The sequence below is a fragment of the Oryctolagus cuniculus genome, chromosome 1 (genome assembly GCF_051225735.1).
Source record: "Oryctolagus cuniculus isolate XC-2025 breed Fujian yellow rabbit chromosome 1, ASM5122573v1, whole genome shotgun sequence".
Taxonomy (NCBI): Eukaryota; Metazoa; Chordata; class Mammalia; order Lagomorpha; family Leporidae; genus Oryctolagus; species Oryctolagus cuniculus.
The window spans coordinates 17,843,283-17,867,828 of NC_142867.1; the positions used below are offsets into that span (position 1 = coordinate 17,843,283).

The 24,546-nt window shown below is 50.2% G+C and overlaps 1 protein-coding gene and 1 non-coding gene across 2 annotated transcripts in view; both read right to left on the reverse strand.

Annotated features, from left to right (window-relative positions):
- The window catches only part of PTPRJ (protein tyrosine phosphatase receptor type J), a 172,193-nt gene that overhangs the window by 47,408 nt on the left and 100,239 nt on the right, over window positions 1–24,546 (reverse strand). Inside the window, exons 2-3 of the mRNA XM_017348393.4 lie at window positions 7,614–7,632; window positions 4,846–5,103 (exon numbers count right to left, since the gene is read on the reverse strand). Coding sequence (XP_017203882.4) covers window positions 4,846–5,103; window positions 7,614–7,632 — 277 coding nt within the window. The remainder of the gene's footprint in view (window positions 1–4,845; window positions 5,104–7,613; window positions 7,633–24,546) is intronic.
- Window positions 1,644–1,751, reverse strand: LOC127485113 (U6 spliceosomal RNA). The gene has a single exon (XR_007912286.3). It is a non-coding gene; the product is annotated as a U6 spliceosomal RNA (small nuclear RNA).

Consider the following 24,546-nt stretch of genomic DNA (forward strand, 5'->3'; position numbering starts at 1 on the left):
TTCAACCAATGGAAACCAATGGACGCCATCATGGTTAATAACACTACCAAATGGATGCCTTCTAATTAAACTCAAGATTGAGGAGTACCAACCAGAAGCAGAATGAAACACAGGAGGTCGAGACTTCACTCTCAAAGAGTCTGGGGTTGCCCAAAAGAGTAAAGGCAATAAAGGCATTGGCCACTGACCCCTGCTTGTCCAGGAGTCTGTCCTTCGCTTTCATGGGCTTGTGAGTTTTTCTAAGCTCCTCCTCCTGCTGACTTTAGTTTTATACCATCACGGTCAGATACCTACTAAGATTCCAACATCCTTAAGCTCGCTAAGTCTTGTTTTCTGGCCTAATGTATAATCTATCCAGGAGACTACTGCACATGGGTTGAGAAGAATCAAGTATTGGCTTCATTTACAGTCAAGGTTGTTACTGATAGGGAAGGACCTCCTATTGCCACTTTGTTGTTTCCCAGTTGTTTTGTTCTTTTCTTCCTGTCTTCCTTGTAGTGGAGTATTTGCCTTTAGTGGTATGTTTTGTTTTGTTTTGTTTCATTTATTTGAAAGGCAGAGTTACAGAGAGGCAGAGGCACAGAGAGGGGGGAGAGAGGTCTTCCATCCACTGGTTCACTCCCCAAATGGCCACAACAGCCAGAGCTGGGCCAATCCAGGGTCAGGACCCAGGAGCTTCCTCCAGGTCTCCCACACAGGTTCAGGGGCCCAAGGACTTGGGCCATCTTCTACTGCTTTCACAGGCCATAGCAGAGAGCTGGACTGGAAAAGGAGCAGTTGGGACTCAAACCGGCACCCATGTGGGATGCCAGCATTGCAGGCAGCTTTACCCACTATGCCACAGAGCCAGCCCCTAGTGCTATGTTTTAATTCCTTGTTCTCTGTGTGTGTGTGCGTGTGTGTGTGTGTGTATGTGTGTGTACCTACTACAGCTTCCCAAAAAATCCTGTAACAGGTCACTTAAACTGGTAACCTTGATACCCGCCTGTTGCTCCCCCTCTTCGTGGAGGAGCGACACTAAACCCTGCGCTGTTCTTTTGTCTGCTCGGCCCTTCCCGGGTTTGCTGCTGGTTCTTTCCAGGTTGGCTGCCGTCCCTCCACCTCCGTGGAGTGGGGGGGCCCCCCTGCCACTTTCCCCACTTCCGCTGGGGAGCGGCACACCGCCGGCCGGCTCTCTCGGGGGCTGCTCAGGTGTTCCTTCAGATAGATGTTCCTGGTGCATGTTGTCTCTCTCTTCCTTTATAGTCCTCTTCCACCAATCCCAACTCTGCTACCCACACGCCGAGTACGCTGCTCTCCTCCAATCAGGAGCAGGTCCTGCTGTTTATTGGTTGAACTGGAGGCAGCTGTGTAGAAGCTGTTTCCTCCTCTCCCAGCGCCATATTGTGGGAGAGCAGATGCATAGAATAAGTCTAGTAACAGTCTAGTCCGAGTTGCTCCCCACACCCGCCCCCACTGTCTCACTCTCTCTCTCTCTCTCTCTCTCTCACACACACACACACACAACCTATACTTTTACTCCAGTCTTCTCCCTCACATTTTGATTTTTTGCAACCTAAATTAATTACCTTTTGAGATAACATTTTTAATTTGCATTACAGTCAAAGACCTAATGGCTTTACTACAGAAGGAGTATGACAAAAAAACAGGTGGAAGGCTTCACAAGTCTGTGTGTCGTCCTTGCACAGGGACCATACTCATTTACCCTGTGTCATTCGAATATCAGACTACATGGGGCCAACATAAGCCCCACGGACTGAATTTCTGATCCTTTTATACTATACATTCCCTGACAAAATATTGCAGCTATCATCATTTACAGTTTTGTCTCTTCATCTTCCTACCAACGACACACCACCATGATCACGCTGGGAGTATTCTGAATTTGACTGTGTACTTTTACCGGTCACTGTTATACTTCCCAATGTTTTTGCGGTATGCACAGTGTCTCTTTTCCTTTCCATTTGAAGAAGTCCCTGTACCATTTCTTTAACACAGATCTGGTGGCGATGGATTCCCTCAGTTTGTGTCTTGGGGGAGTCTGGCTGGGTACAGGACCCTGGCTTGGCAGTGTCTGTCCTCTAGCATCTGGATGTGTCTTCCCCCGTCTCTGGCCTCGAAGCTTCTGTGCAGACAGAGTCTACAGCTCAGCTGCCAGACTCCCTCCTCCTACTGGTGTCAGGGTGCTCTCACTGTCCCCGATTTCTGACAGTATGTGCTGGGTCCGTCCTACCTGGACTCAGCATGAGTCCAGCCGTTTAAACTTTGTGCACCTGGATCTTCAATCTTCCTCCAGGTCTGGAAAGTTTTCCACTATTTCTTCAAGCTTCCTCTCCATTCATCTCTCTCTACTCTCTTCAACTCCAGCGACTTCAATGTCTGTTCTCTCGATGCAGACATAAATCCTATAAGTTTTCTTCATTCCTTTTGATTCTGTTTTCTTTTTCTTCCTCTGTGTGTTTTCAATAACCTCTCCTCAAATCCACAGATTCTTTCTCCTGCTTAATTCTGCTTTTTATGCTCTCTGCTGCATTTTTCCTTTCACTCATTTTTTCAATCTCGCTATTAAATGTCTTTCTGATGCCTTATTGTTTCCCTCATTTCTCTGAACTGTGTTCTTGTATTTTCTGGAACTTTGCTGAGCTCCCTAAGTGACTCTGCATTCTGTGGGGAATGCACTCATCTCCAGCTCCGTGGAGTCGGTCGCTGGCACTTTCTTCTCTCTTTCTGGTGATGTCATATGTTCCTGACGGTTCTTGATCCTAGTGGCCGTGTAGCCATGGCTGCATAGTTGAAGAGGCAGGCACTTGCTTCAGTCTTCAGTGACTGATTTTTTCAGGAACAGCCCTCAGCAGACACCTGTCCACAGATACTCCGGGCTGACCATCTCATGAGGCCCCTATACTCGAGGACCACCGTAGCTGTTGCAGCGCTGAGGGACATCCTAGCCTAGAACCATCCTTTTAAAAAATATTTATTTATTTATTTGCGAGATAGAGTTCAGACAGAGAGAGGGAGACACAGAGAGAAAGGTCTTCCAGCTGCTGATTCACTCCCCAAATGGCTGCAGTGACCAGAGCTGAGCTGATCTGAAGCCAGGAGCTTCTTCTGGGTCTCCCATATGAGAGCAGGGGCCCGAGTATTTGGGCCATTTTCCACTGCTTTCCCAGGTGCATTAGCAGAAAGCTGGATTGGAAGAGGAGTAGCAGGGACTCGAACCAGCAGCCATATAGGATGCCAGCATGGCAAAGGCTTAGCCTACTACATATAGCACAGGCCCCACCAGAACCATACATTTTTAAAAACGACAAACATTAGCTCCCTAGGAATGCCTAAGTCATTCTCTCATCAACCTAGGAATAATCCAATGATTCATTTAAACTTTTTTCATGGAATAATTTTATCAATATCAGTTAGCCTAAAATTATCACACTACTACAGTATCTATAAAAAACTGTAAAAATAATCTACCTGCCCAACAAAACGGCAGTAGGTAAACAATTTAGAATACTTCTTGATGAGTAGTTCTTAAATTTTTTTGAGATAACTCCTTAAAAATGAGGAAGGCTCTCAGAGAATGTTTGTTTATGCAGGCTACACTTATCAATATTTGTAATGTTAGAAATTAAAGCCACTAATTTTTAAATACAGAATTATACAAGAATATATCCCATTAGCTATTAGTGTGACAATGTCACATAGCATTTGGAATACTCTACTGTACACTTATGAAAGTGAAAAAAACTAAGCAATATTCCAGTATTGTTGCAATAACCACGCACACAGAGACCTCAGAAGAATCTAGAGGATCTCCAGAGATCCCTGGGCCACACTTTGAAAAGCACTGGACAAGCCCAGGACTCAGGAAATGGGAAGGGTCATGATCGCATACAGGCAGCCACAGGCAGTACATAACCAGCCTGTGGTTCTGTTCCAATAAAACTCTGCAAAAGCAGACAACTGACCAGTCTTGGCCTGTGAGCAATTACTATCTGCGAAATCTGATTTGAGCAATGAAATGCCAGGCAGGTGCTGAAGGCCCCCTGTAAAGATACTCATGCTGACAGTGAAGAACGTTCATCACAGGCTGGTTAGAGGGGGAAGCAGCAGGTCCAGGATGACCTCAGTGTTGGTGGAAGATAAGAGCACGCACGTGTTGTGTGTGTGTGGATATGTCCATATCATGTAATCGTAAAACATCATACACCAAAAGCTATCAACGAGTATATCCCTGGTTGACAGCTTACATGTGATTTTTTTTTCTTATTCTCTCATGGCTACATTTTATGTAATAAAAATGCATTATTGTTATAATGAAATTTTTTAAGGTTTTGATAACTTAAAGAAAAACAGTATTTAGAAAACCAGCACTTACAAATTATAAGACTTCCTTTAAGAAACACAACTGTTAGTTAGCCTAGGGAAATTACTGATGCCATAAACAAGAGTGTCAAATTGTTAAGTCAACAACAGGAGTCACTGTGTACTTACTCCTCATGTGGGATCTCTGTCCTTAATGTTTTGTCCAATGTGAATTAATGTTATAACTAGTACTCAAACAGTATTTTACACTTTATGTTCTGTGTGGATGCAAACTGATGAAATCTTTACTTAATATATACTAAATCGATCTTCTGTATATAAAGATAATTGAAAATGAGTCTTGATGTGAATGGAATGGGAGAGGGAGCGAGAGATGGGAGGGGTGCAGGTGGGAGGGAAGTTATGGGGGGGGGAAGCCATTGTCCATAAGCTGTACTTTGGAAATTTATATTTACTAAATAAAAGCTTAAAAAAAAAAAAGAAACACAACTGTTGGACAGCAAACCCAGCCCACTTGCTTACCAGTTGTACAGGAAACTCTCTGGGGTGCCTCTTCAGTCCCATTTGGTCCTTGGGCAAATATTTCAAAGTGGTAACTGGTCCCGGGGTATAAGTCGCCGATGGTGATGCTCTGGTTGGTGGTGGTTCCCTCCCAGGACCAGCCGGCTCCATCCTGCGTGGCATACAGCCTGAAGGACTCCGAGTCATTGCTGCTCCACGCTAAGCTGACCTCCCTCGTGCTGACACTCGTCACTCGAAAGTCAGAAACCGAACCAGGGACTGTGGGAAAATGGAATGAATAGATTCAGAATCTGGCCAGAAGCCAACCCTCACAAACATCCACACAGGGAGGAAATGCAAGCTTGGGACAACTGGTCTCTCCTCTACTCTGTATCACCACCTACAACAGGAGTCCCTTGGACAGCAGTGTCGCTAGCCAGGCAGAGAGCACTGTGGCCTCACAAGTGCAGACCCCACAGGGGCAGGCGTTGTGCCTCCTGCTTAAGACACTGGATGGGAGGCCCACATCCCATACCACAGTGTTGGGTTCAAGTTCTGGCTCCACTCCTGATTCCGCCTTCCTGCTAACGCATACTCTGGATGGCAGCAGATGATGGTTCTGGGTCTCTGCCACCCACAGGGGAGACCTGCATGGAGCTCCCAGCTCCCAGCTTTGGCCTGGCCCAGCCCTGGCTATTGTGGGTATTTAGGGAATGAGTCAGCAAATGGGACCTCTCTGTGTCCATCCATCTCTCTGTCTCTCCCTCTCTCTCTCTCCCTCTTCTGTCTCTCAAATAAAATAATCAAATAAAATCTAATGTTTTAAAAAAGGAATACAGACATCAGGAGCTTAAGTTGTACAGAGTCATGCACAGGAAATGAGACAAGGCAGAAGCCCCATGGTCAAGGGCTCGGGCTCTGGAGGAGAACCGGGGCTGCTCCAGGCTGCTCGACCTTGAACACATTTCCAAGCCTCCCACAGCCTCTCTTTCGGGAGTTGCAGCAGAGGCTGCTGTTCCCAAAATTCATTCAACACCCTCTTCTTCCTTCGTCATATACTCCCAGAGGTTTTATCTGTACTCAGCTTTGGGGAACAAAGACTACATTTCCCAGCCTCCCTTGCAGCAAGATCCAGCCATGTGACTAAGTTCTGGCCAACCCAGTATGAACAGAAGGAAGCCCTGCAAGACTTAAAGATGGGAGCTCTGCTGTTAGCCTGCCGCCTTCCTGTGGCTGGAATATGGATGCGACGGGAGCCTCACTGTGGTGGCGGCTGCAGCTTCCTGACCCCACGCTCTTGGAGCCCGTAGGGACGGCACAGGTTTCCTGATCCCTCTCTCTACTGTCTGTGCCAGGGACAGCAGATGACGCGCCTCACCTCGGTCGGGCTGTCCTGAGGCCCGCTCCCCAGTTGTCACGAGCTGGGGTGCATTCCCCAAGAATCCACATGGTTAAGTTTTAACCCCAACCAAGTAACCCAGGATGTGACTAGACTTAGAGATTGGGTCTTTAATGTGGGAATTACGTCAAAATGAGGTCATCTGGGAGGACCCCAATGGGCTATGGCTGTGTCCTTATAAGAAGAGATTAGGACACAGACAACACACTGGCTAGAGGACCACCATGTAAAGACACAGGGAGAACATGGCCTCCCACAAGCCAAGAGGAGACCAAGTCTGCTATGACCTTGGCTTCTGACTTCCAGTCTCCAGAACTGTGGAACCCAGTATGGCAGTCCCAGCCACCCAACACGTCACCCTTCCACTGATTCCATAACCCTGGAGGCCCAGGACAAACCCCTTTCCACGGAAAGAGCTGTGCGAAGAGCCCTGGCTACGGGCTAAGTCCATGTCCAGAAGCCTTCTCTTTCTGCACCAGTGTCAAACCTGCGGGAGGATCTACCCGATTCGTCACCGACTGATTAGCGGGAGAACACCCAACTTCGGGGCTCTCCCCACTGCTTGCACAGCTTTGCATAATCACTGTGATTAACTCAGATTTGCTTATTAGAAGGTTTCAGCAAGTGTGCCTCCTTCGCATGGCAGTGTGAAACCAATCTCTATGGTTCACAGATTTTGGTATTTTTCCAATCAGAAAAGGAAAAAAAAAGTTCTCAAATTTGGGGAACAAATAAAAACTACCAATTTTTTTTCCAGAGATATGCTTAAAAAAAAAACCCCAATTACTATCATCTTTATTTCTTACAGAACCATTTTATGGCCAAAACGCTCAGGTCATAATCCCAGAATGGGCAGTACTTTCAACTGAATATATGCATTTAGTTTGGTCAAAAACTTCTATTGTGTCCTCATTCTCCTCATTTGAGTACAGACCATGGAATGGACCAGTGTGGGTCAGCAATTAAGACTCAATCCTTCATATAAAGCAAAATATAATGTGAGGCCACCTCTGGTCTCCCAGACGTTATACAAACCCAGGCAATCATTTTTGAATTGTGGCAGTGCAGCAGCACCAGCAAATACTTATGGGATAACAGCACATAAAATAACAGTACAGTTTCAACCAAATTAAATCAGCCATCGGTATGGGCTAGAAAAAAAATCACAGAAAATATTGATTTTTTTAATATATCAGGGTTGCATAATTAACTGATTTTTTTCTGTCATTTGCTGTTTCTACCTTCATACCACATCTAAGGACAAAATGGAAACAACAGGGCTTTCAACAAATGAGTATTTCCTGTGATTTTCATACAGCTGTTCATGTTGCCTTGTGTCCACTAGGGGGTGGTAGCGAACAACAGGAGAATGGAGGAAAATGGTACTCACAGTCACCTGCGCACAGGATCTGTAACAGAAACAGAAAACGGAAGTCAGCAGATTCATTCAGCCTTGGAAAATGCAAATCAGACATAAAGCGGTTGAGGATTTAATGCCGGGGTGGGGTGTTAAGAAGTACATTAAGCAACAGCATGCTGTCCTGGGACACCAGACACAGGGACTCAGGAAACGCGCAAGTCAGCTACAGAGGCCTGACTCCCATAGGTGCAGGCTGCAGCCTGGTGGGTACCCAGCGTGCTTCCCCACACGCACATCCAACCCTGGAGCAGCCCCCTGTGCCACCGCAGAACGAACTGGGGCCGAGGACAAAGCAGCACCCTCCTTCCCCAGGGCCACCTCCAAGTCGCCGGTGCAGGTGTAAAGCCAGACCTACGGCAGAAAGCCACTGGGGTCTGGGGTTTTCACAGTACGGAAATGCCTCTCCTTCCTCCCACCAGCAGGGGGGGTGGCAGCAGGCTCTTTTGGTGATCCTAGGGGAAGCAGCCCTGGGGAGAATGAGTATTGGAGAGAGCTGGAGCCTTTTCCAATGAGTAGCTGCCAGGGTCTCCATCTTTGGGATCCTCAAGGGTGTTCACTGTGACCCATTAACCACTTCCTCAGTTAAAAGTCTAAAGAAAGTCAAGGTTATGTGTTCTGTTCCTTTGTAAACACACCTTCCAGGATAATGAGATTTTTTTTTTCAAAGTACAGACCTCATGAAGAACAAAAGGAAACCCAAGGATGTTGGGGGGAAGCCCTGTGCTCCACCTTCCCACCACACTTAATTAGCATGGAGCTCAAACTCCAGCCCGGCCCACCCGGCCCCCTCGGCCCTCAGTGTCCCATTCCCGCTTGGAGCCTTTGCATAACCATTCCCTCCTCTGAAAGCACTAGGTCCCAGACCTTCCCACGGCATGGCCAAAAACCCTCCACCAGTCCCGGTCTAACCAACAGAGACGAAGGCCCTTCACCCTCCACCTCATCACCGTCTAGGTCCCCATCAGAGCAGAGGCCTCATCAGTGCCGTGTGCACGAAGAAGACACTGAATCAATGCCACCGAACAAAAAGAATGAGCCCAAAGAGAGGAAGAGGCTGGCCCCGGGGCCCTCCGCTCTCAGATTTTCCATCCCCGCCTCGCACTCTAACTTCAAGCCCTCATCTTGTCAGGCCTAACCACTTCCAGTTCAGCCTCCTGCCTGGACCCCCCTCCAACCTGTGCTGTGCACCCGTCCACATCATCTCTGAAAGATCACAGGAGAGGAGGAGAAAGAGAGAAAAGCCAGGGCCTAGGAAAGTAGCATGGGGCAGCAAACCTTCGTCTGCCCAGTCCTTGGAAAATATGAAGCCACATGGGCCCAACACGCTAGGATGGCCTGCCCTGGCCATCTCTCGGTATGGTCTCTCTGCCCGTGCATCCGCACACCGTGTCCCCTTCTGGATCCAAACATCCAAGCTCTGGCTCCCGCACTCACCCTGCTTATAGGAACAAAAGGCTCTAAGACGTAGCTAAGTGACCCAACAGAGAAAGCGCTGACGACTCACTGAGAGAGCAACCCTTGAGCACCCGCCTGGGCCAGGCCCTCTGCTCAGGTTGATGGCCCCGACCCAGAGTAGCGTGTCAGGGAGCACGGAGCTCAGGAAATCCAAGTCCAGGGATTGCAGCCGCATTCCCAGGACAGCAGCATCCCAGCTCTGAGTCCGTGTTCTCGATGCATCTCAGCAGGTGCCTGGGGGGCACACATGAACTCGACCCTCCCTGCAACCCAGCAGCTGGGTGTGGGTCACGGCTGAGTTGAGCTGCAGGGTCTGCGCGTGAACTCCACACATGGTCTCCAGAGTCCACGTGCGTGACTACCAGCTACATGACCTCCCACTACACAGCAAGCAGAGAGAACTAGGCTAGGATGTAGGGAAGACGAAAATCCCATTTCCAAAGACGACTTGACGGTCCCTTCCTACCCGTCCAGCTCCTTGATGGCTCAGCAGGGTTTCTCCTTGCAGCCTAAGCACCCAGCAACGTGCCGGCCTCACGGCCAACCCATGTGACATCATAGGGCTCCACGTCGCTGCTGGCCTTGCTCTCTGCCTTTCTGGTCCTCCTCACCTCCCTGGGCCTCACCTCCCCAATATCTGTCAGCTCTTTCCTCTGAACTCAAAGACCCAGAAAGAGACAGAGAGCACAGGGACCTCAGGATCTACAAGGGGAGGGCTCCCAAAGGAGAGCTTCTTCATGAATAAAAAGGAAGGCACAAGGGGGGAAAAAATACTACCCTGCTTTGGGATCTGCCTGTGACATCTGGAGCTGCAGCAGCCACTCCGTGAAAACATACACCTGCTGGAGATGGCTGAAGGGAAAGTGGATCAACACCTGGATCCCGGAGCTGCTAATCAACCTACTCTAGACGCCCCCTACTGCAGGCTCCTTGCTCAGGGAGATAAACTCCCCTTCCGCTTAAAGGACCCCTGTTTGTACTGCCTACTGCTGGCAACAAAACAATACCCACTGACAAAATAACACAGCAAGATAAGTAATTTCCACATTGACTCGTTTCTTACAGATGAAACAAAACGAAAAACCAAGGCTCCCGCGTCACAGGGTGAGTCCACGCCTGCCAGCTCCCAACACCACCCCCAGATAAAATATTCCTGTAAACCACACCCAGCAAGCTATCTGGCGAGGCAGAGCCTTCATGCATATTTTTTTAAAGACTACAATGGACAGAAAGCTCATCTTTCTAAAATTAACGCAAAGCCTACTGCGCATGGAGGGGGAAAAGATGGGTGGAGGCCCCGTTTCCACAGATTCGTACATTGAGCATCAAAGCCAACGGCAGAAAGAGGAAGTCCAGCTTCCTACCACAGCCCTTCCCCTCCCTAGAGGGCCCCAAAAGGCACTGGGGGCCGTGCACCAAGAAGGGCTCCACGGAAACAGGCCCTCGAGGCTACCAAAGCTGCTGGCGTAGAAGAAGAGAATATGCTGGTTACCAGCGGCTACCACGCCTGGTGAGGGGAGGACGCGGCAGGGGATGAGGAGAGCTGGGTCAATAGTTGCAAAGCTGCAACGGACAGGAGGAAGGTGTTCCCGAGTTCTGCACACGGTGAGTGGGGTGACCAGAGTTAACAGAGTGGGTCACTTCCAAACAGCCAGGAGAAGGGGAGGGGACGTCTCATCACACAGAAATGATGACTGCTCCAAGCAAGGGCTCCTCCAGTGTCTCCCATCCCAGCAGTGCATAATACACGCATGTCAGACGGCGGCGCAGTGGTGCAGTAGGTAAAGCCACTGCCTGTGGTGCCGGCATCCCAGACGGGCACCGGTTCAAAGTCTCAGCTGCTCCACTTCTGATCCAGCTCTCTGCTATGGCCTGGGAAAGCAGTAGAAGATGGCCCAAGTCCTTGGGCCCCTGCACCCACGAGGGAGACCTGGTAGAAGCTCCTGGCTCCTGGCTTCGGATCAGCACAGCTCTGCCCACTGCAGCCATTTGGGAAGTGAACTTTATCTCTCTCTCTCTCTCTGCTTCTGCCTCTCAATCTTTTTAAACAAAAACTGTATGCATATCAAGCAGTACAGGATAGCCCATAAGTAGGCAGAACACTTTTCTCAAAGTGCCTGGGTTCAATTCCTGGCTCTGATTCCAGCTTCCTGCTAATGCGTACCCCACAAGGCAGCAGATAACGGTTCAAGTACTTGGGTCCCTGCCACCCACATGGGAGACCTGGATGGAGTTTCAGCTCTTGGCTTAGGCCTGGCCCAGCCCTGGCTGTTACAGGCACCTGGGGAGTGAACCAGCAATTTGGTGCTTGTATGTGTGCTTTCTCACTCCTCCCTCTCCCTCTCTCGTAAATCAATTTTTATAAGGTAAAATGTCTAGAGAAACACCACTTTTCACTCCCTACTTCCCTCAGAAGAAAATGAAATAAAGTATGCAAAGACAAACAGTGCCAGGGGACTTACCAGACTTCGAGATCTGCTCCCTTCCCTCTTACGCTCTGACACTTTTCCCTTCTGTCTTTAGCACACTCATCAATCAGAGGGTCAGGAATAAGCCCACCCCGAGATCAGGATCAGAGGGCACCAGAAGTCCCAGCGCCTGAACCAGAGCCGAATCAGAGGATGGAGCTTGCATAAGACAGCAGGTGCTGCAGCAGCGCTGTTGCCAGGAGCAACAGGGCAGAAGCAATCAACCGCCCACCAAGAGGTGAATGATGAACAAAGTGTGGTACGTCCACATCACAGAACAGCCATCAGTCATACAGAGGAAATGAAGTCTTTTTTTTTCTTTAAGATGTATTTATTTATTTGAGAGGCAGAGTAACAGACAGAAAGAGAGACAGAGAGAAGGATCTTCCAGCTGCTGGTTCACTCCCCAGATGGCCGCAATGGCTGGAGCTGGGCCAATCCAAAGACAGGAGCTTCTTCCAGGTCTCCCATGTGGGTGTAGGGGCCCAAGCACTTGGGCCATCTTCCATTGCTTTCCCAGGCCATAGCAGAGAGCTGGATTGGAAGAGGAGCAACTGAGACTCAAACCACCGGTGCCCATAAGGGACATCGGCACCGCAGGCGGAGAATTAATCTACAACGCCACGGCGCTGGCCCCAGGAATGAAGTCTTGATTCCAGCTCCAACATGGATGAATCTCGACCACATTATGACAAAGAAGCCAGACCCAGAAGCCCACACGTTGGATGATTTCACTTACACAAAGGCCCAGAAAATGGAACCCTATAGAAACCGAAAACAGGCCAGGAGGCGCCAGGGGCTGGGAGGAAGGGGAAGGAGAGGTGGCAGCTAACAGCTGTCATAACCCTGCGGGCAATGGACACATCTGGAGTCACACAGAGGTGACGATGGTTGCACACTGCCAGGGACGGACCAGATGCCGTTCAACCATGCGCTCTAACAGCATTCATTTTGTATTCTATAAATTTCACTGCAGTTTTTTAAATAGAGAGCAAGTGGGCGACTATATTACAAAGCTCAGGCCCTGGGAGGGAAGAGGGAAAGGAGGCTTGGAGGAGAAGGAGTCGTCAGGAAAACAAGGAGGTCTCGAGGTGCATTTGGATGGGCAGAGCAGAGGGGAATGAACCAAAGCGAGCTGGCTACGCATCTGCTACGTGACAGGCACCAGGCGGGGCGTTCTCGGGCCCATCCCAGCACAGTCACGGAATCAGGGCTAAGAGCGTGGGGTCTGGAGCCGGACGACCTGACAGCCATCACTCAAGGCTGCCACTCCTGGTTGGGAGACTCGGGGCTGGTAGCTAGCATCACCTCTGTCCATCAGTGTCCACCTCTGTTTACAGGGAGGAAAATCGCGCCTGTCCTCTTGTCATCATCACTGTCATCATCATATCCACCAGACTTCACAGCAACCCAGAAGGTGTTTTTATGCCCATTTTCCAGACAGCAACACTAGGCCTCAGCTCCCACTGACAGAAACCAACAGGCAGTCTGAAACTGCCTGCCAGCCCCGTCCATGGCTCCTCTCTCCCAGAGGTCGAGTTCTGGTTTCACATTATGCTCATGACCCCACACCCTCTCTGGGAACCAGCACCCGTCCCGGAACTGTGGCTCAAGACACAGGATGGATCCTGCCAACGCCGAGGGAAGAGGAACTTCCAACACTGCTCTGCGCGCCATCTCCCATTCGGCCACAGCTGCAGCCCCAACAGCAGGGTCCACTCAGAACCCTGGATTCTTCCCCCACACACACAACTAAGTCACCCAGATCTCACTGGGTGCACTGACCCAAAACCTCTACACTCTCCCAGACACCTCCATGTGAAAACACTACACCGAAAACCCCAGACAGATCAAAACAGATCCTGCATCGTCTCCTCTTCCTCTCTCTCTCTGAGACGGCACCATGAAAACTTCCCCCAGTAGATCAACTTTGGAGCAATCTCTGGCTCCTCCCTCTCTTTTGTTTTGTTTTTTGGGATTGGGGGGGGGGGGCTTTTTTTTTTTTTTCATTTACTTGAATGGCAGAGAGAGAGAGAGAGAGAGAGAGATCTTCCAGCCACCAGATAACTACCCAAAATCTGCAACAGCCAGGGCTAAGCCAGGCCAAAGCCAAGAGCCAGGAACTCCATCCAGGTCTCCCAAGTGGATGGCAGGAACCCGAGCACTTAGACCATCATCCACTGCCTCCTGAGCACATTAGCAGGAAGCTGGACCAGAAGAGGAGACAGGCTTCGATCCCACGCACTCCAAAATGAAATCCCAAGAGGCAACTAAGGCCACAGGGCCACCTCACCCTTTTGTGCTATTGTTACCCAGCCCTCCTTGACTCCCCTTTTGTGCTATGGCCAAGTCCCCAAAACCTCCATCCTGGGGCTGAGAAAGACTTCAGCCACTTTCACTTTTATTTGTTGAAGCTCCTGGCGCAATTTTTTGTTTAAGCCCAATTTTGTCGTCTGCATACCTGGCCACCTGTCTGAGTCCCTCCCTTAGATCCATGGTGAAGAATGAACAGAGGGGCCAGTGCCATGGCTCACTTGGTTAATCCTCCGCCTGCGGCACCAGCATCCCATATGGGTGCCAGGTTCTAGTCCCAGTTGCTCCTCTTCCAGTCCAGCTCTCTGCTGTGGCCTGGGAGGGCAGTGGAGGACGGCCCAAGTGCTTAGGCCCCTACACCCGCATGGGAGACCAAAAAGAGGCACCTGGCTCCTGGCTTCGGATCAGCACAGTGCCAGCCATGGCGGCCATTTGGGGAGTGAACCAACGGAAGGAATTCCTTTCTCTCTGTCTATAACTCTTACCTGTCAAATAAATAAATAAAAGAATGAACAGAAGTGCTACGTTATTCTTTCTGACATGTGTCATATTATCAGGGATCCCAGCAAGGAATAGATGACACAGTCACCCAGAGTATGTGATCAGAATTTGGGTCTGTTTTCAAGGGAGTGGCCAGGAGTAAGGGATGTGTGAGAATCCTGGGGTAGCAGCAGCAGGCACAGGCGACAATGAGGGCTGCTTCTCCCCTCTCAGGCTGGGATCTCCCCCACAATGGCCCAACAGGAAGCGCAAGGTCAAGAGCACCGGCTGGTGCAGAATGTTAAGGTCAACACCCTGATGGTGGGCAGAACAGGATGGAGCCAGGGGTGGGGTCTGCAGAGGACGGAAGATCAGTGGCCCAGAGCTCACGTCCCAAAACCGCCGAAAGCTGTGAAGCTGGGAGGCACGGCCCAGGTGATCAAGCGGGTTGGGTTCAACTTCCCCTGCCACGTCTGAGGGTCTCGCACAGCCTGCCTCCTCTTCATCCATTACAAAACCACAGAGGGACATCCACAAGGCCCAACTGGCTGACTCCAACCTGCCCCACCCCACAGCCTGCTTCCTCTCACCAAACCTTGCAGGCCACACCCTGCGGTTCCCTTGATGAGCTTCTGTGACTGCACCACCCCCAGGGAGTCCCTTCCTGTGACCCTGCCAGGCTTGGCCAAGCGCCAAATATACAGAAGGCACCGAAAGTTGCCCCAGCTCTCCAGGAGCTTGTGGGCAGGAGACACACAGGAAGACAATGACAGCGCAATGTGGAGAGGCAGCCACGAGCCACTCAACTGAACAGGCAGAGGTGCCCAAGGACCTAACGAGCTTGGGGCACAGGCAGCGCAGGGTGGCTGGAGACAACATGCAGTGGGAGGGCGGTGGGAAGACACAAGTGGCCCCTTTGTGGGAATTCAATGCCAGCTGATTCTACTTGTTACAGTACTGAGCCCTTCGCTCCAGGTCAATCACTGTGCTGCAGGCGTTCCATTTATCATTTCATTGAGGCTTTATAACAATCCCAGGAAGCAGGAATGGCCTATAGCCGTCTTACAGATACAGAGACTGGGCCTTGGAAAAGACAAATTCTGAACCCAGAATCTTCCATCGAGGTAAGTCTCAGACGCTGGCCCAGGTCTGCCCGACCCTGATGCCCTAGGCCTCCACCGTTCCCGGGGAGCACAGGCTGGGTCGTCCCTGGCTAAGTCTCAATGAGACCATGAAACCCAAGGCTAATGACAGCGGTGCAGTCACAAACCCTTGCCTGTCCTGCGCCTGGGGGACAGGGTCCATCTACCCATCTGCATTCACTGAACCAAGCAGCTTTTGCACTGTTCTTAAAAGGAGTAGGACTTGGGGTCAAATCCACACGGAGGCCTGGATGTTCACAAGTCGCAAAGCCGTTGGGTTTTCTGTTACACACCTTCAGTTTTTTAAGGGCGGGTAATGAGTGACTGAATAACACAATGGGTAACAATAGACTCTTTATCCTTCTAAACTCAAGCCCACACACCATATGACAATAGTTATTTTTACCAAGTGATGTAATTAACCAAAATGTGAACCACTTCAAGCAACGTTGAAAATCAAACAGCATTTTATGGGAGTTTGAGCAAGGAAGGATTTCAATTCTAAAACGGCCATCACGCGTCCTTGCGCCCGTGCCATCTCCCTATAAAACTGGCCCCAGAATGGTAAATCATTGATCCTGAAGGTGGCAGACGGGGTGGGAACCCAGGAGACAAGCAACTGACACCACTGTTGAAAAGCAAGTGTGCTACTGTGGGGGTGGCCTGAGCACCTGGTACCCATTTCCACTCAAAGAGTTCACCACCTTGGGATAGGCAAGCCAATGGCAGCATGGCAAACGCGCCCACAGCACAAGACATCGCAAAGCAAGATGAGACAGGGCTGGCTCATTTGCAAAGAAATGACTCTTTGAACTTGATGTTGTCATCAAGAAGGGTCACTATGACTCCATAAACACCGCCACCACCCCCCAAAACACCAGAGGAGGCTTCCAAGGCAGGGCTGGGTACCAGCCACCCTGCAAAACCTGGCCAGCTCATCACCCCTCGATCAGGACAAGTGGAGGCACCGGGGAGTCTTCCACAAGCACCAAGCAAAGAGTAACCACAAGGGCTATTTTGGTGAGGCTGTGTGAACATGGAGACACAAAGCTGAGCCTGACCCTGGAAGTCCCAGGCCAGAAGTTTCCACGGGTATTTTTAGCAGAACTATTTTTTCCAAAAGAATTTTACGAAGAATTACACACATGTATAGAGTTCCATACTTGATCTACATATGAATGAATGCATGTGTGTGTGTATACAGACTTGGATAAAAGCAGTCTTGTCCAAGTTCAAGTCACTTTGATCTGAGTTTGGATGTACCCAATGTGTACCCAACGTAAGAGGCAGATGGTGGCTAGTGTATTAAATCGTGGTGTAATAGATATTCGGGAAAATGTTTCCACTGCAATTTCAAACACACAAATTTGAAGCAAAAAGACTGGTTTTTAAGAAACTCAAAGCAAATGCTTACGGAACACAGAAGTCTCAGGAGGACCCAGAGCCGGCCCCTGACCACACAGCCTGGGACTGCAGCCTGGCTCCCAGCACCCCTCAGAGGCCTTCACACCTGCAGGGCAGGCAGCATGTGGGAACCCGTTCTCCACATCACAGGATCCACCTGGAGTCCCAACGTGGGCCTCTGCAGTCCAGATCAAGCCCCCTGCCAGGGTCTGCTTGACCCACGGCATTTTTCTAAACCTTGAGCAAGTCCTTACAGATTAGGGAGACGCAGTATTCTTTAAATCCTGATTCTTGTTCTCTCAAGTAAGACCTGGCTTTGCTATCTGGCCACATTCAAGTCCCTCCTTAGAGCTGAGTGACAGCCCCGCCCCCACTCCCACCTCCGTGCAGGAAGTGCCCGGTGTCCGCCACCACTCGCCGGCACTGTCACACTGAGGACACGTGGCAGTTGCTAAGCAACACGGCACCCACACTGATGGCCTCCTCTGTCAGTGTGGGGAGGGATGACTTTTCATTATTTGGCCCATTCCCCGTATCTGTCCCCAGCTGCCCCTGTGACTACAGAGTTTGTGACCTTTGCTCAAAGTGCATGGGTTGCAATCATTAACCAATGGTTTACTTTCCATGTCTGTCCCTCAGAAAGCAGTCCCTGGTCAATGTCAGACGTGAATAAAGAACACGATCGGAATGTCAAATGCCCCATTCTGCCTCCCCCTGAATTCTCTCCTGATCCCCTGACCTGGACTTCCCCACCACCGTGGCCCCCCTCTCTCCCCACCCAACCCCCCTCCAAAAAAAGAGCAAACAGAGCAGAGAGTCCTACCCTTGAATCCAAATAATAAAACTGCTCCCTACATCCTAGCAATTCCCTCCTGGACTCCGCAGCCACCTCAGAGCATGGATAAAAACAGCTCAATGTCACCAACGACCCCACACTTGCCCCTTTCAGGCCGGCTCCTCCTGGAATCTTCCCCTTCCGCCCTGCGTGGCTCCATGCCTCCTCCCAGGTGAGGACCCAGCATCAGGTTCCCGGTTCACCAAGTCTGCCTTCGAGGGACCACAAAATGGAAAGGGGTCTCTCACTGCCGACACTCTGGCCACAAAGCCCAGGCTAGGTCCTGGGATAGGGGCCACCAGGTCAGCAGCAATGTCAGAAGTCACACCTGCACAGGACTATCTTAAAGTCACTTGTGTCCTTCCAATGCTCTATAAACAGACAGTCCCACAGCCAAACAACCAAACTGCACACTCCCACTGCACTGCAGGACTGACAAAGGCAGGGCCAAGGTGGCATAGACAATCAACAGGACACGGGGCCAGGATTGTAGCACAGCGGGTAAAGCTGCAGCCTGCAATGCTGGTATCACCTATGGACGCCAGTTCAAGTCCCGGCTGTTCCACTTCCAATCCAGATCCCTGCTGATGCACCTGAAAGACAGTGGAAGACAATCCAAGAGTTTGGGCCCCTGAATCCACATGGGAGACCCACATGAAGCTCCTGGCTCCTGGCTTTGGCCTGGCTCAGCCCTGGACATTGTGGCCATCTAGGGGATGAACGAGTGGACAGAAGATATCTCAGAAGATTCTCTCTCTCTCTCTCTCTCTCTCTCTCTCTGACTTTCAAATAAATAAATCTAAGAAAGAAAAGAAGGAAAAGGCAAAGGAACTCAGCGGGACTTGGAGTCAGCTCTGGGAGTGAATCCTGGCACCACCACTTATGAGCAGCCTAAAGCCCGTGACTTGGCTTCTTGAGTTTTTCCCATATATGCCACGGCCTGAAGGTGGTTTGTCCCCACCAAAGGCTTAATTCCTCAGTGCAGAGGTATTGGGAGGTGAGGCCTAGGGGGAGGTGTGTGGATCCTGGGGGTAGAGCCATGGTTTAATGCCTTTGTCAGGGAGCTCTCGCTCTGGAGACTGGGTTAGTTGTCACAAGAGCAGGTTCTTGTACAGTGAGAGCTGCCCTTCCTGGTCCCCCCTCCGCGTGGACCCCACCCCCACCCCATCCCTCAGTTCCTACCATGAATTAAAGCAGCCGGAGGCCCTCGCCAGAGACAGCCGCCTGATCCTGGACTTCCCAGCCTCCAAAAATGTAAGGCATAATAAACCTCTTTCCTTTATAAACCATTTATTCCTTTATAAACCTCTCAATTTTGCTGGGAACCTAAAACTGCTCGAAAAAATGGTGTTTAAGGTAATAAACAGTATTTATCTCCTAGGATTGTTGTGACAAGCATTAAATAACATACTCCCTAAGAAGCACTTAGCACTTGGGATGCACAGTCAATATAGGCCTTTATTATAGTCATTACCACCAGCAGGGGCTAGGGAAGGAGGCTGGAGGGGATAGCACAGGAGGCTGGGCCGTCTCACCGTGAGACCGGAAGAGGCAAGACCAGAGGTGTGTCTGCCAACACAGAAGGAGAATGGCAGAGACAGCCACGTCGGCTTTCTCGGGTTCTGGTGCCAGAGAGGATGGACTTGGGCTAAAATGGCAACATTCTTGCCTCTCGCTGTCCATCACAGCTACACTGAGCCCAGTCCCAGGGCACCACGCTTTCTGCAAGCCACTGTCAGCCCCACCCCTCAAGCCTGTCCTAAAAGATCAGGACCCACATGCCAGCCAGTCTTGGGATGGACTCAGCAGTCTGGGGGGTGTGGCCAGCACTGTGGTGCAGCAGGTTCACTTGCTGCCTGTGATGCCAGCATCCCACAGGAGCACCAGTTCAAGTCCCACTTGCTCCACTCCTGATCTAGCTCCCTGCTAATAATATGCCTAGGAAAGCAGGAGAAGATGGCCCAAGTGTTTGGGCCCCTGTCACCCATGTAGGAGACCTGGATGAAGCTCCTGACATCAGCCTGCCTCAGCCCTGGCCATTGTTTCGGCAATCTGGGGAGTGAACTAGCAGATGGAAGATCTCTCTGTCTCTCTCTTCCTCTGTCTCCCTGTCTCTCTTTCTCCCTCTCTGTAATACTGATTTTCAAATAAAAATCTTTAAAAAATAAATATAAAAATACAAAGACCATTCTAAGCTCGCAAGCCATCCAAAAACAAGTAATGGCTGAATTTGGCCCATGGGCCATACTTTGCAGACCCTGCTCTAAATCACATATTTACCCAGGTCCACACCACAGGCATGGGTGGACTGCACCTCAGAGGAGGAGCCCCAGGGGCCAGTCCTGCTTCTGCCAAGCACTAGCTTGCACCCTGCACCCTCCATCTCATCCTCTGAGAATAAGAATGACAGCACCCCCACCCCAACTGCTTGAGAGAATTAAATGACACAATAGCCAGCACCAGGCAAGTGCTCAAGAGAGGACAACTCTCGTTATTATCATCATTCTTTGCTGCTGGCGAGATTCCAATCAACTCCATTTAAGAACACAGGCTCTTTCAATGCCGGTCTGAATTTCCAAGTGGAAATCTTTGGCGGATAAGACATAGGGAGGAACTAAGGCTTTCTTAATGAATACAGGGTATTTGGGAGATAAAATAATTTGAAATGTGGGTCCACTGTTGACAGGGGATGGTGCCAGGTGTCGCATCCTGTGTGCTGGCAACCTGATCCTCTGTCAGCATTCAACAAAAGCCAACTTCTTTTTCCATGTGTTCCCCTTCTCCCGCTGGAGAATAAAAATCTATTAAGGCAAAAGGAGTTGCACACTTCCTATCAACCCACACCTAGCCCACTGCCTTCCCTGCTGTGTGTCCATTCAGCACTGGCTGGTTATGCGTTCTAAACTGAATGTCCAGGTGGAGCAGAGCTGGCCTGGCCTTTTGTGGGTAAAGCTGCACAGACCTCAAGGGCAAGCAAAGGGAACGTTTGCAGCCAGTCATCAAGTAGGACAGGATCTTGGGGCTTAGCTACAGCCAGCCACCTCTACTCAGATTTGAGCAAAGAGAGGCTGGGAAAAGGCAAGCGGTACGTCTAAAACAGGCTCATCCATCCCCATTCCACTGCCTAGAGCATCCAGAGACTCCGGGTGCTTTCAAGCCTGACGTGAGTGAGAGGCTGGCCAGAGAGACAAAGAAGTAAACCTCTGATTTGGTCCCTCCCTTTGGGAAATGTGGTGAGAACAGCACATTTTGCACCCTGACACTTGTTCTTCTAAACTCTTCAACATGCACCCTTCTTTGAAAACAGATGTAATCAAGGCTTCGGTAAAGGAAGGGGTGAGTCATCCACAGGCAGGACTCACGCTTCACGTACACGTTTCCACGTATCAGCGTAGCACACACTCCCACAGTAACTTCTGCCATCCTTCCCTGCTGGGTCTCAGGCTGGTTCTACTACCTAGAAAGCAAGAGCGTCCCCACTCCCATTCATTCATTTCTGCCAGGACGATGGCGCCAAGCTCTCCCTTCCCCAGCAGGGCCAGAGCTCCCCGCTGCGGGTTCCCACCGCTGGCTGTCGTCATTGTCCATTTGACTGGCTGGGAACTCCGTGTCTGGGGACTCACAGCCAGTGAGGCCTGAATGGCTGGCGGGTAGGTGTCTGGCAGGTGGCCGGCCTATGGTAGCAGGAGGGTAGCCTCAAAGGATGAGGGTGGGGAGAGAGCGCAGACAGGAAAATTGGGTTGGATCTGGAGAGAAGAACAGAGGAAAGCAAGCAAGCAAAGAAGAGTCTGAGAAAGGAAAAAAAAAATAATAAAGATAACAGCAAGAAATCACAAGAATAAATGAAAGACACCCTTTAATGGTCTTTAAACAAAGGAGGAGGCAGGAGACCCAGACTGAGTGCCCAGCTCCGGGCTTCAGCCCGGCCCAGCCCTGGGCTACTGTGCATTGGCAGCATGAACCAAAACATGGGGCATCTCTCTCTCTCTCTCTGTAAAATAAATACATAAGTGTAGACGAAAGAGGGGCCTGGTCTCCTGGAACCCACACTGAGCTTGTTCAGCTGGTTCCCGCTGGGCTAGAACAAAAGCCGTCCTGATGGTGGAGAGTATGCCTGTTTTAATTTTTAATCCTAATACTTGGAAGGAGACATAGTAACTCTACACAGTCATGGGGCACAATATAATGATCTGATACAGCTGTACAGTGTGTACTGATCAAATCAGGGTAATCAACAGGTCCCTCTCCTCCAACATTTCTTTGCACAGGGAACCTACACACACCTCTCTCCTAGTTCTTTCTAAAATTCATAACAAACTTCGGTAACCTCTCGCCACCCCACGGTGCTGGAGAACACAGAACTTATTCTTCCATCTTGCTGTATTTTAATACCCATTATCCAAACTCCCTGTGGCTGCTCTCCCTGTCCCCCATCACTCTTCCCAGCCTCCGATGGCCACTATCCTACTGAGGGAAGCCAGTACACTTCACAGACACCTTCGCGCAGTCCCCCCTTCAACAACTCCGGTAAGCCAACAAATCTCACAGAGGAATCCCTCGGCCTATGTAGGAACTTGGGCTGAGAGCGATTTTCCTCGCTGACCAAGAACTTGAAATGTTTTTCCTGTCGGGGTCAGGGAGACCAACGCTCCACCACTCAGCACGTAGTAAATCCTTTTCCTGCCCGCGGGCTGGCACCATCTGTCCACACAGCACGCTATTAGTCACAAGCGTGGCTCCCTGGCTTTGTTTTGTGTTCTTTGAAGAAATAAAATCAACACTTGCAAGACATGAATGGATGTTAACGTTTTCTGTAAACTGCAATGAACTGTGCTAAACTGCATGAGTCAGCATTCACAGAGAAAGAAGAAGAACGCCTGGGGAAGTCGGAGCTGGGGTCGAACCTCTGGCCACCACTGCGCAGTGTGTGACACTGGGTGACTCACTGGGGCGCCTAAGCTTCAGTTTCCACCGATTCAGGGGGGAAAACACTGCTGCCTGACTTCCCACGGTTGTGGCGAGCAAGAACTTCCTCGAGGCCTTGTACAAAGTAGATGCTTAATAAATGCAGCCGTGAAATCCTCCAGGTACACCCTTCCTCAGAAATAGCAACAGTTAGCAGAAAACAAATATCCTCTCTTCTGTCTCCCTTGCTCTCCCTCTCTTTTCCTCTCCCTCTCTAATACACAATGGGATTTTACCCAGAAGACAATTATTAACTACCAACAATAATTACCACATTGTACAAATAAATTACATTACAGAAAGAGTCACTCTCTTCCAAAGTTTGCCCTCACAAAGAAAAAGCTACAATTCTCAAAGTCTCCTAAGTCCAGTCCATCTTTCTTTGCCATCTAATAAAACACTTTTTATTTCCTTTCATGGGCTTAAACTTCACTAAAAGGCAAATTGTCCGAGGGCACGCTGCTGAGACAACAGGACTCTGTGTGGGCTCAAATAATGCCCTGTTCCAGTTGACTGTCCTCGAGTGTTCTGAATAGACACTGTACAGAATCGGGAATCAGAAACGATCCTGTGATCTCTAATTGCTTCCACAGACAAGTCCAAAATGGGTACAGCTTTTTAAAGACACAACGGACTCGGCCCCTAAACGCTCCCCAAGGGGCTCCCAGCCTTCTCTCCCACAGCGGTGGGGCCGCTCCCCGACTCCCTACCCCCACCCCCCTGCCCTGGTCCACCCTCACACCCCAGGGCTGGGCAAGAATTCAAATGGCAGAAAGGGCTGCTCCTCCAGGCGAGACCATGAGGATCAAGGCCAGGAGCGGGAAGAGCACCTATTCTCGGGCATCCACCCTCTTGCTGGCCTGACACTGGCCCAAAACCTACTCCAAAATCTCCCGCTTACAGCCACTCTATTGCAAAGAACTGGTGCACAGCAAAGATACCCTTAAAGGCCACATCCGGAAGTCACACACACACACCGCAGCAAACTCTGCCCGACAGCCTGCCAGGCACCATGCTTGACGGATCTCAGCGGAGGTCAGGGTCCAAGTGTTGCCAGTACTTCACCGGGACTCCCCCAAATTCCTTATATTGGATCTGCAAGGAAACAGGCCGGTCCAGTTGACTAAAGGACTGGGCCAAGAAGCCCAGGCAGAAGCTAATGTCTCCTCAGGAAGGAGCACAGAGTCCAAACCCCCCACCGATCTGGCAGCAGACAGCCTGGGTTGGATTTCAGACATCCACCTCTGTCAGAAGTCAGGCCCCACCACGGAGACCCCAGCATCCTTGGAAAGCCCGACGCAATGACTTTTTACTTGATTGCTATTTGTTTAAAATACAGATAATGCGATGCTCCAGCAAGGTCATTTTGGCAAGATCTCTTGGTGGCACTGTACTTGGGATTCAAGACACAATTTTCTACCTTTATGTGTTTTAAGAAATTAAATAGCAGAGGGAAAAAAAATCATGCATGCTTGGTCCTTGCTGTTCAAAGAAATTTCTCCCTGCTCTCACTGTAGCTTCTGACATCCTGCCAAGATTTAGACGCTGAAATATGAATGGGATTAAAAAGGATTAAGACAGAGTAAATGCTATTAACAGCTCTTCTATTGCATGCATCTATCTTACTCAGGAGCCAAGGACCCACCAGGGAAAAAGGAGGGGCGAGAGGGAGCTGAGCTCGTCCGACACTTGACACCTGCTCACTTGGGACGGCAAGGTCAGCAGGGAACGCAGGGCTTTCTCCAGGCACAATCATGGTCTGCCAAAGGTGTGCACCGCTCACCTTGACTCATCAGCAAAGAACACTTCATCACGGCTTCCTGTTTGTATTTTAGGGCAGC